The 15,817-nt window shown below is 43.7% G+C and overlaps 1 protein-coding gene across 2 annotated transcripts in view; it reads left to right on the forward strand.

The window, feature by feature from the left end:
• Positions 1–12,653: 12,653 nt before the first annotated feature.
• SH3RF1 (SH3 domain containing ring finger 1) overlaps positions 12,654–15,817 on the forward strand; it is a 199,986-nt gene continuing 196,822 nt past the window's right edge. For both annotated transcript variants that reach the window (XM_062213278.1, XM_062213279.1), the window contains exons 1-2: positions 12,654–12,737; positions 14,273–14,761. In XM_062213278.1, the coding sequence (XP_062069262.1) occupies positions 14,369–14,761 (393 nt within the window). In that variant the 5' untranslated portion in view covers positions 12,654–12,737; positions 14,273–14,368. The remainder of the gene's footprint in view (positions 12,738–14,272; positions 14,762–15,817) is intronic.

Below are 15,817 nucleotides of genomic sequence, written 5' to 3' on the forward strand. Positions count from 1 at the left end.
GGATCCAAAACCAATCCCTGGAGTAAGGACACTCTATTCAATAAATGGTGCGGGGAAAATTGGATTTCCACGTGCAGAAGCTTGAAGCAAGACCCCTACCTTTCACCTTACACAAAAATTCACTCAACATGGATTAAAGACTTAAATCTATGACCCAACACCATCAAATTATTAGAGAACATTGGAGAAACCATGAAAGATATAGGTACAGGCAAAGACTTCTTGGAAAAGACCCCAGAAGCACAGGCAGTCAAAGCAAAAATTAACTATTGGGATTGCAGCAAATTGAGAAGTTTCTGTACTGCAAAAGAAACAGTCAGGAAAGTGAAGAGGTAACTGACAGAACGAGAAAAAATATTTGCAAACTATGCAACAGATCAAGGGTTGATAAACAGAATCTACAAAGAAATCAAGAAACTCCACAACATCAAAACAAACAACCCACTTAAGAGATGGGCCAAGGACTTCAATAGACATTTTTCAAAAGAGGAAATCCAAATGGCCAACAGACACATGAAAAAATGTTCAAGATCACTAGCAATCAGGGAAATGCAAATCAAAACCACAATGAGGTTTCACCTCACCCCGGTTAGATTGGCTCACATTCAGAAATCTACCAACAATAGATGTTGGAGAGGATGTGGGGAAAAAGAGACACTAACCCACTGTTGGTGGGAATGCAAACTGGTTAAGCCACTATGGAAGTCAGTCTGGAAACTCCTCAGAAACCTGAATATAACTCTACCATACAACCCAGCCATCCCACTCCTTGGAATTTACCCAAAGGAAATTAAATTGGGGAACAAAAAAGCTGTATGCACCTTATGTTTATTGCAGCTCAATTCACAATAGCTAAGACCTGGAATCAATCCAAATGCCCATCAACAGTAGACTGGATAAAGAAATTATGGGACATGTACTCTATAGAATACTTTACAGCAGTCAAAAACAATGAAACCCGGTCATTTGCAACAAGATGGAGGAATCTGGAAAACATTATGCTGAGTGAAATAAGCCAGTCCCAAAGGGACAAATATCATATGTTCTCCCTGATCGGCGACAACTAACTGAGCAGCAAAGCGGAAACCTGTTGAAGTGAAATGGACACTATGAAACAGTGACTTGATCAGCCCTTGTCCTGACTGTTGATGTACAATGCAATACTTTATCCCTTTTAGTATTTTTTTTTGTTCTAGTACTATTGTTTGAACTCTGTAATTAACACACAATTATTCTTAGGTGTTCAAATTTTAACTGAAAAGTGATCCCTGTTAAATATAAGAGTGGGAAAAAGAGAGGGAGATGTACAATTTGGGACATGCTCAATCGGACTTGCCCCAAATGGTGGAGTTAGAAACGTGCCAGGGGATTCCAAATCAATCCCATCAAGGTGGCATGTACCAATGCCATCTCACTAGTCCAAGTGATCAACTTCAGTTCACAATTGATCACAATGATAGGTCTAAGAGTCAAAGGGATCACAAAAACAAGACTAGTGTCTGCGAATGCTAACTGATAGAATCAAAAGGGGAGAGAAAGATCCAACATGGGAAGTGGGATACACAGCAGACTCATAGAATGGCAGATGTCCTAAATAGCACTCTGGCATCAGAATCAGCCCTTAAGGCATTCGGATGGCTGAGAGCCCATGAGAGTATTTTTTTTTATTTATTTAGTGAATATAAATTTCCAAAGTACAGCTTATGGATTACAAAGGCTTCCCCCCACCACCACTTCCCCCCACCCGCAACCCTCCCCTTTCCCATTCGCTCTCCCCTTCCATTCTCATCATGAGAGTATTTTAGGCATGGAAAGACAAGACACTCGGGCAAAAAAAAAAAAAAAAAAAAAAGAAGAAGACCTAAATGAAAGATCTCTGCGAGTGAGATCCCAGTGGAAAGAACGAGGCCATCAAAGAAGGAGGTACCTTTCTCTGAGGGAAGGAGAGAACTTCCACTTTGACTATGACCCTGTCGGAATAAGATCGACGTCGGCGAACCCTAAAGGCTTCCATAGCCTTGGAAATTCATGACTAGAGCCTAGGGAGATTACTGACGCCATAAACAAGAGTGTCAAATTATTAAGTCAATAACAGGAGTCACTATGTACTTACATCTCATGTGGGATCTGTCCTTAATGTGTTGTTCAATGTGAAGTAATGCTATAACTAGTACTGAAACAGTATTTTACACTTTGTGTTTCTGTGTGGGTGCAAACTGATGAAATCTTTACTTAGTATATATTGAATCGATCTTCTGTACATAAAGATAATTGAAATGAAAAAAAAAACCAACAACTTGGTTTTAAATTTAACATTGCATAGAAAATTAATCAATTTTTAAAAATATCATGTAGGATCTCTGTCCTTAATGTTCTGTACATTGTGATTTAATGCTATAACTAGTATTCCAACAGTATTTTTCACTTTGTGTTGCTATGTGGGTGCAAACTGTTGAAATCTTTACTTAATATATACTAAACTGATCTTCTGTATATAAAGAGAATTGAAAATGAATCTTGATGTGAATGGAACGGGAGAGGGAGAGAGAGAGGGGAGGGTTGCGGGTGGGAGGGATGTTGTGGGGGTGGGGGGAAGCCATTGTAATCCATAAGCTGTACTTTGAAAATTTATATTCATTAAATAAAACTTAAAAAAAAAAGTTGGTTTTTCAGAGTGACTCATTCTTTTTTAAAGGATTCTGTATATAACTGTAGCTTCTTACCAGATTTCAGTAATTGGAGCTCTACAAATTGAAACTGAGTTGCAAATAAATTTCTATGAAATGCTATAAAATAGATTGGTTATAAATTCTGAATACTGTATACATTCTATCTATTGCATTTCCTTATGAATTCAATTTAAAAATCCTTTTTGATTTTTTGCTAAGGTTTTGGTCTAAATAATACTTCAATATGGACTTTTTCTTGGCAATTCATGTGATTTCCTGGAAGTTCCCACTGAGTATACACTTACTATGTAAACATAAAACTTGATTCCTCTAGTAAAACCATCAACCATTTGTAAATGCCAATAGGCTGTATAGGCAATTTTCAACCGCTGAGTAAGGTCATTCCTCTTTTTTTTCTGTATTTCCCCTAATGCTTTGTAGTACGGGTCACAGAACTTCTACTAAGGCTATTTGCTAATTCTTCTTTACTTTACATCCCCCTCCCCCCACTAACCTTTTGACTGACCACCCCTTCATTTTCCTAAAGAACCTGATTTAAAAACTCCAATCATCTTACCTGATCACATTTCCTCTAATATGTCAACTTAGCCATAACTGCTTTGAACATCTAACCTTTCTTTAACCCCCATCACGTTCATGCAACTACACATAACAATATATACAGTTCTTTTTCATTTATCAAAAGAAAAGAATCCTTGGAGAATAAAGATTTGACAGCTCCTGTTACAAGATAATTGTAATACTTAAAAAAAGAGAGAGAAAGAGAGATGAGACAGATGGTGTACACTGGAGACATGTGGAAGTTTGCTTGAAAAATAGCTTTAGAAATTCAATTGAGACTGAAAAGAAATTATGCAAATCATCCTTTTTGCATAAAAGCATCATGGAAAACAAGGAAATTATCTTAATCTTCAATCTTCCACAATCTTGTCAAAGAGAAAGAATGTCAACTGGACTGATAGTATCTTGGATTCCTATTTAAAAGAATTCTATAGACACTTATTTGAGTTATAGGAGAAAGATTATTTTCAGTGAGATTAAAAACATTATTCTCTAGATTGTAATATGTAGGTTTAATTCAGCAACATCAACCATTACATTTTTGATGAGTTAGTAGTTTTAAACATCTTTTGTAATTTACATCAGGAGTGATTTATAATACTTCCATTACATATTCTGTAAGATTAATTTATATATAATAAGATGACAGAAATTTAATTTTTAAAATTATGTTTGTCTTGAAAAAGATTTTTGAATTGTCCTTTTAAACTTGATATACTTTCCTGATTCACATATTACATAATTTTTTTTAAAGAAGAAAACATATATACAATGCTAGGAAAGCAGGGCTGGCGCCGCGGCTCAACAGGCTAATCCTCCGCCTTGCGGCGCCAGCACCCCGGGTTCTAGTCCCGGTTGGGGCGCCGGATTCTGTCCTGGTTGCCCCTCTTCCAGGCCAGCTCTCTGCTGTGGCCCAGGAGTGCAGTGGAGGATGGCCCCAGTGCTTGGGCCCTGCACCCACATGGGAGACCAAGAGAAGCACCTGGCTCCTGGCTTCGGATCAGCACAGTGCGCTGGCTGCAGAGGCCATTAGAGGGTGAACCAACAGTAAAGGAAGACCTTTCTCTCTCACTGTCCACTCTGCCTGTAAAAAAAAAAAGCTAGGAAAGCAGAAGTTCTAAAAAAATAATGTGAAGGTTAGAGTGAAAACTTTTGTAGTATATGTTTTTGAGGAAAGTGAGAGACAGACAAATAATAAGGAAACCAGTTTCCCAAAAAGGAGGAATACACTTAATGTGTTCAAGAAAGTTTTCAGAAAAACAAGGTTGAAGTGTAGTATGACTGGTAACAGTTAGGATGATAACTATGCTTTTGTGAACATAAACACACATTTTATTTAGGAATAAGAAAAGAACAATATGAATAGTTTGCTGCAGACAAAAGAAAATGTTATGGTGGAATCATTTTTACTCATTATGAAACACAGAATAAAGCTTCTATTTCATTATACATATGGATTCAGGTGGGTAAACTGATGAAGACTCACATCTTTTGCTGAACACTGTAAGGAAAAAAAAGACTCCTGACTCATAATTTTTGAGTCCCTAGTGAATTCACACATATGTTTTTCTTGAGTATTTTGAAGATGGCTTATTTAAATGAATCAGAAAGGTCATTTTCTATCTTTAAGTTCAATCAGAAAGAAAGGAGCCTGAGAATTGATAAATAATCTTTAATAAATGAAGAAGAGTTCCTAAGGAAGTTTATGCAATTTCATTTTCCAAAGATGATTAGATAAAGGATGGGAATTTATCTGCCTCTGTTTTCTTCTTTCTTCCTTTTTTTTAAGATTTATTTATTTCTTTGAAAGGCAGAATTACAGAGAGACAGAGGCAGAGAGAGAGAGGTCTTCCATCTGCTAGTTCACTCCCCAAATGGCCACAATTTCTGGAGCTGGGCCCATCTGAAGCCAGAAGCCAGGGAGTTTCTTCTGGGTCTCCCACGTGGGTGCAAGGGCCCAAGCACTTGGGCCATCTTCTACTGTTTTCCCAGGCCACAGAAGAGAGCTGGATCAGAAGAAGAGCAGCTGGGTCTTGAACCAGCACCCATATGGGATGCCAGCACTGCAGGTGGCAGCTTAGCCCACTATGCCACAGTGACAGTCCCTACCTCTGTTTCTAATGGATTGGATTAGGAAAAGTTTGCTTGGAAGCAAGAAAGATCAGTTCAAGGTTTAAACTTTTAAAAAAAAAATAATTGAATTAGACCAAAAATGTATTTTAATAGCAAGGAAAAACCTTATTTTCCTCCCTCATATAGGTTAAGTTTATCTTTGAATGAACTTGGGTCAGAAATATATCAGCAGCATCTAATTTTCAGGCATGTTTTAATTAAAAGATTACTAAACAAAAGGATGTTCTACGATGTGATGTGGGTGACTCCTGGCCACAGTTGGAGTGAATTGAAGCCAGCCATGTATGTTTCTCTGGGTAGTATGATACCCTGGCTCCCTTTTACGACTTATTTCCCTTAAAGATCTGTCCAACATTCATTAAGAGGAGAGACTGGTGGGCTGAGCAGGGAAGTGGGAGGCAGGCAGGACTGAATGAATGCAGGTGGCAGCACTCATCACTCTCACAACCATTGTCACTAGCAAACCAATTCCAGCTCCCACCTACCATGTCCTTCTCAATGAACCCGAAGCCCTAGAGTGCCCTTTATAGATTAGCTTCCCTGCTCAGTGCTCCAGCTGCTTTCTTTTTAATGTGCTTCTGGATGACTCTAGGTTAGTGTTTCTCAAACTGTGGTCCTAGAATCACCTACATTACAATCATTTTTTTTTAAGATTTATTTGTTTGAAAGGCAGAGCAAGAGGGAGAGAGAGAGAGAGAGAGAGAGCGAGTATCTTTGCTCTGCTAGTTCACTCCTCAAATGACCACAATGACCACAATGACCACAATAGCCAGGTCTGGACCAGGCTCAGGCTAAAGCCATGAGCTAGGAACTCCATCTTGGTCCCCATGCAGGTAGCAGGGGCCCAAGTATTTTGGCCATTTTCTGTTGCCTTCCCAGGCACATTAGCAGGGAGTTGGATTAGAAGTGGAGCAGCTGGGACTCGAGTTGGCACTGTGATATACAATGCCCATGTCTCAGGTGGCAGCTTAACCCATCATGCTACAGCACCAGCCCCAAATCACCTGATTCTTGAATCCAGGCTGGGCCTATGAAACCTGCGTCTTTAGGAATGAGGCAGAGTATCTGCATTTTTAGAGTGCTTTGCAGGTGATTCTGATTGAGCTAAGCTGCAAGAACTATTTGCTGAAGGCTGGGTTATAATTAGTCCGTTTAGAGAACTCTAGCTCTCCCCAGATTTTCTGCAAACACAGCTCCTCAAATGCTCAGACCTGTTTCAAGAGGCTGGAGGAAGACACGGTTCAGTTCCCTCCTACTCATCAGTCTAACTTTCTCCATAGCATCCTCTCTGACTGAAGTGAAATCCTCGGGAAGTGCCTATAAATACTCCATCTGCTCAGATTTTTTTTGTCAGACAGTGGATTTTGCACCACCTTCCCACTACTGCACACCAAAATAGCCGTGCTGGGCTTGCCTGGCTGTGACAACCCTTATTTCCTGTCAATTCTGGTGCCTCCTGACCATTTCATAAGAGGGGATTCCATTGCCCTAGGTTGTCCTTTATGCAACTAGGGTGGAAATAAACTTGATTCTGAAAAAATCCTTAGACATAATCCAACCCACTTTCTAATTATATGGAAACAGATGCAGACAGATACATAGTAAAAAGGAAGGAAGCAAATATTATTAAATCCCTACTATGTGCCAGAAATGGGGCTGTTCTGTTTTTCAGCAGTTTTGTCACTAGCTTTTACATCAGGCTATCAAAGTAGGTAATATTATGTACATTTATGCAGATAAGGAAGTTGAAACTCAGAAAACTCAGAGAAAATTGCCAAGTCATTCAACTAATGGGTAGTAGAAACGAGATTAAATCTAGGTTCTAATAAAACTCCTACTGTCATTTGTTAAGCATTTACCATGTGTAGGGCATACTTCTAAGCATTTTATTTCTATAAACTTACATATTAGAAACTTGCCTGAGGTCACCCAGTTAGTATGTGGTAAAGCCTTTGACACAAAAGGTCTCTCCAGAATTAAGTATCCTGGAGAGACCACAAGCAGGGAACGTAGTTATTTTTCAAGTGGGAAATTAACAAGTCTGAAATAAGTATTCAGAGGAAAAAGGGATTTAAGAAGGACTTCTAATGGATCTTCTTCTCTGGATCTTCTATCTTGATGGTAAGTGAGAGAAGGATCAAGGGATGTAGGGAGAGTTGAACACAGCTGTTTTCTTGCTTGCTTGGGGAAATAAGTAGATGGTGACATTATTAACTAAAACCTGGAATGAAAATAAACTGGCATTGTATTTATGTTCTGTGTCATATGGTTAGCTGTTTCTCTAGCTTAGCTATGAAATATAAAAGAATCACAAGTTCTTGTCTTCTACATAGAGCTTATTGATTAACAGATTATAAGACTACAAGTGAAACATGAAATATTGCCTATAAGGAAGTGAAGTGCTAAGAATATATGTATGCCGGCGCCGCGGCTCACTAGGCTAATCCTCCGCCTTGCGGCGCCGGCACACCGGGTTCTAGTCCCGGTCGGGGCACCGATCCTGTCCCGGTTGCCCCTCTTCCAGGCCAGCTCTCTGCTGTGGCCAGGGAGTGCAGTGGAGGATGGCCCAAGTGCTTGGGCCCTGCACCCCATGGGAGACCAGGATAAGTACCTGGCTCCTGCCACCGGATCAGCGCGGTGCGCCGGCCGCAGCGCGCTACCGCGGCGGCCATTGGAGGGTGAACCAACGGCAAAAGGAAGACCTTTCTCTCTGTCTCTCTCACTGTCCACTCTGCCTGTAAAAAAAAAAAAAAAAAAAAAAAAAAAGAATATATGTAGCTGTAGGATAGCAATAAATGCAACTGTAAACTGGGTTCACTCCTCATTTAAAAATTATTCACAGGCACTCAAATGTGTTGGCTGTCCAGGATACAATGGTGAAGAAGCAGACCCATTCCTTGCCTTCAGGAAACTTATATTTGGGTAAGAGAGATTGGTAATAAGTAAGGAATCAAAAAACTAAACTGCAAAAAAAGATGCCATAAATTAGATGGAGAGCATAGAGTGCTGTGGTAGAACATGATGTTGTAGGGTCCAGGTGACATAGGATTTTATAAGATATGGAACATGTCTGATTTTTATTCCAGTGTGATGGAACGAAATTAATGAGCAAGGCAGTAACATGAGATGTTACTCTTTTTTTGTGTGTGTGTGGGGGGGCTCATCCTGAATGTCACTACATTCAGGGTAATTATGCAGACAAGTGGCATCATAGATGACATTAGGTGAGCCAGAAGCAAAGGGTGATGGAGGCTTAGAGTGCAATGGAGGTGTTGCAGTCTAATTCTTTGATGTATAATAGAATATGTGAGATTGAGTAATTCTAAAGAGTAGAAGTTTATTCAGCTCACAGTTCTGGAGGCTGGCAAGTCCAAGAGCATGGCACCAGCATCTATCTGCCGAGCTCATCATGAAGGCCTCATGTGCATGATAACATGGCAGAAAAGCAACTGCTGGGGAGAGAGAAAAGCCAAAGGGTAGCCTTGCTTCATAGCCAGCCCCCATCCTTGCAAACTGAGAACACTCACTCCCAAGAGAATTCGCTCAATTCATCAGAGGCATCAATCTCTTCATTAGGGTGGAGCTCTCATAACCCCAAACCTCTTAAAGTTTCCACCACTTCTCAGCACTGTTACAGTGGGGATCAAATTTCAACATGAGTTCTGCAAGGGGCAAACCATATCCAAAGCATGGTAGGTGGCAAAGGAACATGGATAAACATTTTTTAAAAAATGAAATATATTTTGGGAGAAGCTAGAAGACTTGTTGATGGATGGGATGGCAAAGAAAAGTAAGAAATCAAAGATGACCCTTGGGTTTCTAGTCCGAAAAAATGGATAAATAGTGCTGTTCAGTATCACAGCAACTGGAGGAGGGAAAGTTTTAAAGAAAAATGATAATCACACACACACACACACGTGTATGTGTAAGCACAGTACCAAAGCTTATCAAACAGTGCTCTAGTCTAGAATTTTAAAACCCTGATTTTTATCTCCACTAAGACCAAAAGCTTCTCTACACCTTGTTTATTCTAATCTGCAACATGGGGATAATTATATCTGTCTTTACTGCTCCAGAGGGATGCTGAGAAGATAAATTAGATAATATATATGAAAGTACTTTGAAGTCTTGGGAGGAAAAGAACTGTGTAAATCTAGGCTATCATTATTATGTCACAGGGTGTGTTTATATTTTTCAACTATCTAGTCAAAGTCACAGGGGTCATAGTATAACATGTCTATATTCTTTCCCTTTTTTTTTTTTTTTTGACAGGCAGAGTGGACAGTGACAGAGACACAGGGAGAAAGGTCTTCCTTTGCCGTTGGTTCACCCTCCAATGGCCGCCGTGGCCGGCGCGCCGCGGCCGGCGCACCGCGCTGATCCGAAGCCAGGAGCCAGGTGCTTTTCCTGGTTTCCCATGGGGTGCAGGGCCCAAGGACCTGGGCCATCCTCCACTGCACTCCCGGACCTCAGCAGAGAGCTGGCCTGGAAGAAGGGTAATTGGGACAGAATCCGGCATCCCAACCGGGACTAGAACCTGGGGTGCTGGTGCCGCTGGCGGAGGGTTAGCCTAGTGAGCCACAGCGTTGGCTTCTATATTCTTTCCTTCATGTTCAGTTCCCAGAAATAAAAAAGGAACATATTTCTCTTTCCCAAACTGTCCCTTCCCCTACAGTATCCCCTTGACAGGATTTTGCAATTACTAGTATTGTCTAATACTTTTAAGATCCTGGGAAAAAAATATTTTGCCTGGTTTAACTGCCAGAGAGATTGTGGTAGATAATGATAACAATGATATGTTCCTTTAAAAGAAAAGCACAGATTACAAAGAGCCAGCACATTGTCTCATCTAATGGTCCAATGATACTCTAAGAAAAGTTGTTTTTTTTTTGTTTTTTTTTTTTTTTTCACTGTTTGATGGACAGAAAAAGACTCAAGTAGTTTAAGCAACTTAGCCAAGACTTTATTTTCTGGCAGGAGTAACTAAAGCTAATAACATAATTGCATTCTAAACAATATTGTGAACATGCACCTGGGGTGTTCAAAGAACTGTAATACGCATGGGATGTGTGTGCTGGCGACTTTGATCAGCGCAGTCTCAGGACACATTGTCTTCCAATCTTTGAAAATAGTGTGACTCCTGGTTTTCTTGTCTAGAGCTTCAAGAGCTAACTCTGAAATTATGTTCTGTTCTCTCTAATAAAGAAACAGAAAACAAAATAAGAACAAAATTCGCCCTTTCATTCCAGAGTAATATATGCTTAAATTTCTTCTTTCTCTAGGGAACAGGCATGCTGTCCTCAATTTTGCCTGGGGTAGGGGATATGGTGGTGATGTGCAAAAGATAGGGCTTTAGTTCGGCAGAAAGAAAACTGGACGAGGAATCCAAAGAGTTAAGGCTGACTCATGGTTCGACATTATTTATTTTATGGCCTGGGGAAGGAAGTTAATCTAGTTGAGCTTCAGTCTTAATGACTGTAAAGTGAATATAGGAATCCTGAATCCTTATCTGTTCACTAACTTTCCAGGTAGCCTCCTCTTCACCTGCAGTTTCAGCTGCAGAACTGTATGGCCTAAGCAATCACTTTCAGAATGCCTTGTTTACAGATGATTGGATTACGAATTCTCCATCCCATTCAGTCCTCTCTTGTCTTTCTCAGCTCAAATTCATGTACACTTACTCATTTCCAATGGAGGGAGAAGTGGGCTGTTATTTTTGGTGTTCACACTGTATGACTCTCAGCATATTAATCTACTTAGAACAAAGCTGAGGAAGGATGACATGGAAGATGGCTGTGAGAACTGAATTAATACATGGAAAATGTTTTGCAGAGTGCCTGGCTCCTAGAGAGGATAATTTTTGAGTTGTTACAATTTTTTCTTACTTACAGGGTCCTCATTTGTCTTGAATGGTTTAGCTGTGGCCCTGGAGGAGACGAGAGGATAATCTGATTCTTCCTCAAACTGTCAGCCTGGTTGGTGGCCTCTCGGGGATTTCTTGCACAGTCTGTCTCTATACCTTCGTCTCCTGGTCCTCATCTAGTTTATGCTCACATTTGAAAACGGATATTTGGGATACTTTTTAAGTTGGTTAACAGAAAATGCAAATAAAATAACAACTTTGAGATCAACGACACCTTTGACTTGCTTTCTCTCTGAATTGAGTCTGAAAAACAAACCCTAACACCTGTGGACAACACGTTTTTCCAAACTCTTCGGAGTTTACAGGTGTGTGCCTGGAGCAACGAAAACAAAGGTTACAGCGACCATGCCGACGGAGGCCTCCCAGGCGCAGATGAAAGAGGTGCCCCTCAGCTAGCCCCACGGTGCCAGCTCGCCGGAGGTGCCACTTTGAATGCTCCCCTAAAGGGCAGGTATAGCAGAGCCTCCCAAGGCTGGGTTTTAAACCCACACGAGTGTTCTCCCCTCTGGTTGTGACCGTTCGGGCCAGTGATCCTCCAGGCTGGCTCTGCTTCGCGTCCCGGGGCACGAGACGGGGGCCCGGCGGCTGGACAGCTGTCCTCGGGCTGTCCCCACCGACTCCACGAGCCTCGCCTCGCCTCGCCTCGCCTCGCCGGGAGCTGAGGGGTAACATTTTGCCCTTGCTGCACCAAGCAAGTATCCGGGGCCCGACGAGCAGACGCAGAGGGAAATGGGACCGGTTCTCGCCAGGGTGGCTCCCACCCGCCCCCCGAACCCAGCCTTTCCTACGCCGCAGCCGCTCTCGCCCAGAGGACGGTCCGTCCCGGGTGGCCCGGCGCCGCTGGGCAGGAGGATAACGCAGCCAGTCCATGCCCCGTGGCTCCTTCCATCTTCACTCAGCCGCCACTCCCGCCGCCTCCTTCCTTCCCTCGGCAGCTCCATTTTTTTTTTTCCCTCAGGGAAAAGGCGTCTGTCCCAAACCCTTCCTCCTCGCTGCCCCCTGGGGTCCTCGCTTCCCCGACTCCCGGCTCTCCCTAAGGCCACTGCCCCTACCCCGGCCCTGGAGCCCGCGGGGTCCGGCGCGCAGGTACCTCAGCGGCCGGAGGCCGGCGCGGCGCCCGCTCCGGGGGGAGGCGCTGTGGCGCGGGGCCGCCCCCTTGCGCCCGGGGCGCCGGCTGCGGCTCGGCCTCCTCCTCCACTACCTCCTCCTCCTCCTCCTCCTCCGCCTCCCTGGCTGGGAAAGTGGGAGGCGGCGGCGGCGGCGGCGGCGGCGTGGTGTGTGCGCGCGCGAGGGGGGCAGCAGAGAGGAGGCTCCCGGTGCCACCGCGGCGTCAGAGACACTGCGAGCGGCGGGCGCGGCGGGGCCGCATCTGCATCGGCCGCCGCCGCCGCTGCGGGGCTGCGAACAAAGAGGAGGAGCCGAGGCGCGAGGTAGGGCGCGCGGCGGGCGCGGGGCTGGCGGGGACGCGGCGCCGGCGGACCCTCTCTGCGGGTCGCTGCGGAGGGGACGGTGGTCTGGGCGTCCTCGCTCCCCGGCACTGGTCAGGCTCTGTCCCCTCACCTTCGGGGTCCCCGTGGGCCAGGAGCCCGGACCTGCGGCCACGGAACCCGCGGCCTCGCTGCCTTCTCCCGGCAGGAAGCAGCCTGGGCTCGGTGCCGCGGTCTCCCGGGGGCGCAGCCCAGCACCCCCAGCTTCCCGGATGGCTCGATCTCCCTGGGGACGCTCGCCTCATCTCTGCGGGGTTACAGATCTGTTTCTCCGTGGTACTTTGTAGGGCTGAGTTTCGCAACTTAAGGCCGCGCATTTATTTTTAAGTCCTTGAAAACTTCCAGCAGTCGTGGGGGGTGGGGTGGGGTGGGATTTTTGTCCCCGGCTTGACCTGAAGGGAGGCGGAGGTGGGGCTGACTCTTCGGAGAGCCCCGCTCCGCGACGGCCCGGGCCGCAGCCCCAGCCCAAGTCCGCCCCTGCCGGGGCGCTGGCGACACCTGGCTCCGGGGTGTGTCTGCGGCGGGCTCGGGCAGTACCTGTGCGTGCAGCGTGGGAGGGAGGCGCAGCCCTGTAGCTCCCTCCCGGCCTCACTTTGTCAAGAACAGCTGTTAATGCTTCCATCCAAATCTTTTTACCCCCTTTCTCCTGGGTATTCACGTTTTACATTTATTTTGGTGGCTGGGGGAAAGAGCGGCACAGTAACAGGTTTAAATGCTTTTTCCTGAATGGCCCCATTTTCTTATTATGCTCACAGTTTTCAGTCCAGCATTCCATTGTCAAATTCTTTTGGTGGCAGTTTGGCCAGATTTTCTGAATGGGATTAGAACAGGCCGTTCAGAAATCCGTCCACCACTGCTCTGAAGGGTGCTTTTATGTGCATTTTAGCTGCTTTCCAGCAAGTCTCTAGTTGTGTCCTTAGAATTGTCAACCTTCAGCTCTTTCTGGTTGGGCAAGATTAAGTAGTTGTATTTTTAAGAGCATCGAAGAAACATATGTATTTAATATTGGGGTCATTTACCACAAAGATCACATGAAGCGTGGTTTCTAAGATGCCAAAGTGACTTAAAAATTGGGAACTTCCTCGGATTTAAAAGCAATTTCAGGCAGAGGAAACTTTTGATTGCTTCTGTTCAGCTTCTTCTATGAGTTGAAGACTTAATATCATTTTCAGAGCTGAAGAAATTATGTTCTTAATTGCACTTCATAAATCCTGTTTATTGCAAGGATCCTGTATAATGCTTGATAGCTGTTCTGCACAGCAAACTCCTCTGTATCTTTAGGGATTAATTCTGAATTGTTTAAAAGGCCCATTTTGTTTTCATTGACTTTGTAGTTGAGGAACCACATCCAAAAGCAAAACTGCACCATGCAGAGGAAGCACTGCTGTGTACTTTTCAGCTCGTGGCTTCTCTGTGAACTTTTCCCCCAGATAACAGCACTGATTTTCTCTTTTTCTGCTCTCTCCCCATGACTCTAGAGCAAAGTCTGAAATGGATGTTACATGAATCATGTTAAGGGATGCACACGATTATGAACGTTCCTGAAGCTTTTCTGTCAGTCAAATAGATAAAAGATGGATGAATCTGCCTTGTTGGATCTTTTGGAGTGCCCTGTGTGTCTAGAGCGCCTTGATGCTTCTGCAAAGGTTTTGCCTTGCCAGCACACGTTTTGCAAACGATGTCTGCTGGGGATTGTAGGTTCCCGGAATGAACTGAGATGTCCCGAGTGCAGGACTCTTGTTGGCTCGGGTGTGGAGGAGCTTCCCAGTAACATCCTGCTGGTCAGACTCCTGGATGGCATCAAGCAGAGGCCTTGGAAACCTGGCCCTAGTGGGGGCAGTGGGACCAACTGCACAAATGCGTTAAGGGCCCAGGGCAGCACGGTGGGTAATTGTAGCTCAAAAGATCTGCAGAGTTCCCAGGGTGGACAGCAGCCTCGGGTGCAAGCCTGGAGTCCCCCAGTGAGGGTGAGTAGCCTGCAGAGGCAATTTGGTGTCCACATTCTTTGTTTATTCTTTGGCTTGATGTTTTCTAAATCAGCTTATTGCATAAGAAGCCACACTTTCTTTACCAGATAGGAGATTATATCTCTGGAGCTTTCTTTTTGTCATGGTGGAATGAGATTGGAGATGAACAATAAATTTTCTTGCTGATAAAATTCTCTCCAGATAGTGTCTGTTATCTTTTAAGATACACTTTGGGAAACAGGTAACCATTATTAAATGAAATCTAAAAAATACGGCAATATTTTTGTGACGATTTAAAAATGGAAATCTGGTATGGTTTCACCCTTTTGGTGCAGTTGGGAGTGGTAGTTGCTGTGTATGTGTGTGTCCCTATGTGTACGTATGTGGTGAGTATATGTACATATAAATCATCAGTAGGAAAACAAGCCTTCCTCTTTACATTGCTTAGAGTCATTCTATTGGTTTTATGAATGCACAGCACAAAATTTACTGGTTGGAGGAATTCTTAACAAATCATGGCCACAGGTAGCAGAGCTTCGTTGCCATGGCAACAAAAGGGCACTTACCACTAAGCTGAAGCATCTAGCTTTATGTTGGGCTTTACAGGAAGTGAAACAAAGTATTTTCATCAAAATGATTTTTCTTGGGCTTTGGGCTGAAATAATTTTAAGTGAAGCTAAATGTTCAGTTACCACTACTTAAATTTTCAGAAGGTATTCCAAAGAAATATAAATTATGTTGTGAATGATGGTTTCCTGATAAAATGTACTTTTCTCTTTTATGTAAAAATAAAATAGTCATGGATGTCAGCTAATTGAAACAATTCCATTTTTGTTGGAAGAAGCAATTTTTTTCTTTTCTTAAAAAATATTTATTTGCAAGGCAGAATTACAGAGAGGCAGAAGCTGAGAGAGAGGGAGGGAAGGAAGGTGGGAGGGAAAGAAAGAGAGACCTTCCATTCGTTGTTTCACTCCCCATATAGCTGCAACAGCCTCAGCTGCGCCGATCCGAAGCCAGGAGCCAGGAGCTTCTTCCAGGTCTCTCACAAGGGTACGG

The sequence above is a fragment of the Lepus europaeus genome, chromosome 16, assembly GCF_033115175.1.
Source record: "Lepus europaeus isolate LE1 chromosome 16, mLepTim1.pri, whole genome shotgun sequence".
NCBI lineage: Eukaryota > Metazoa > Chordata > Mammalia > Lagomorpha > Leporidae > Lepus > Lepus europaeus.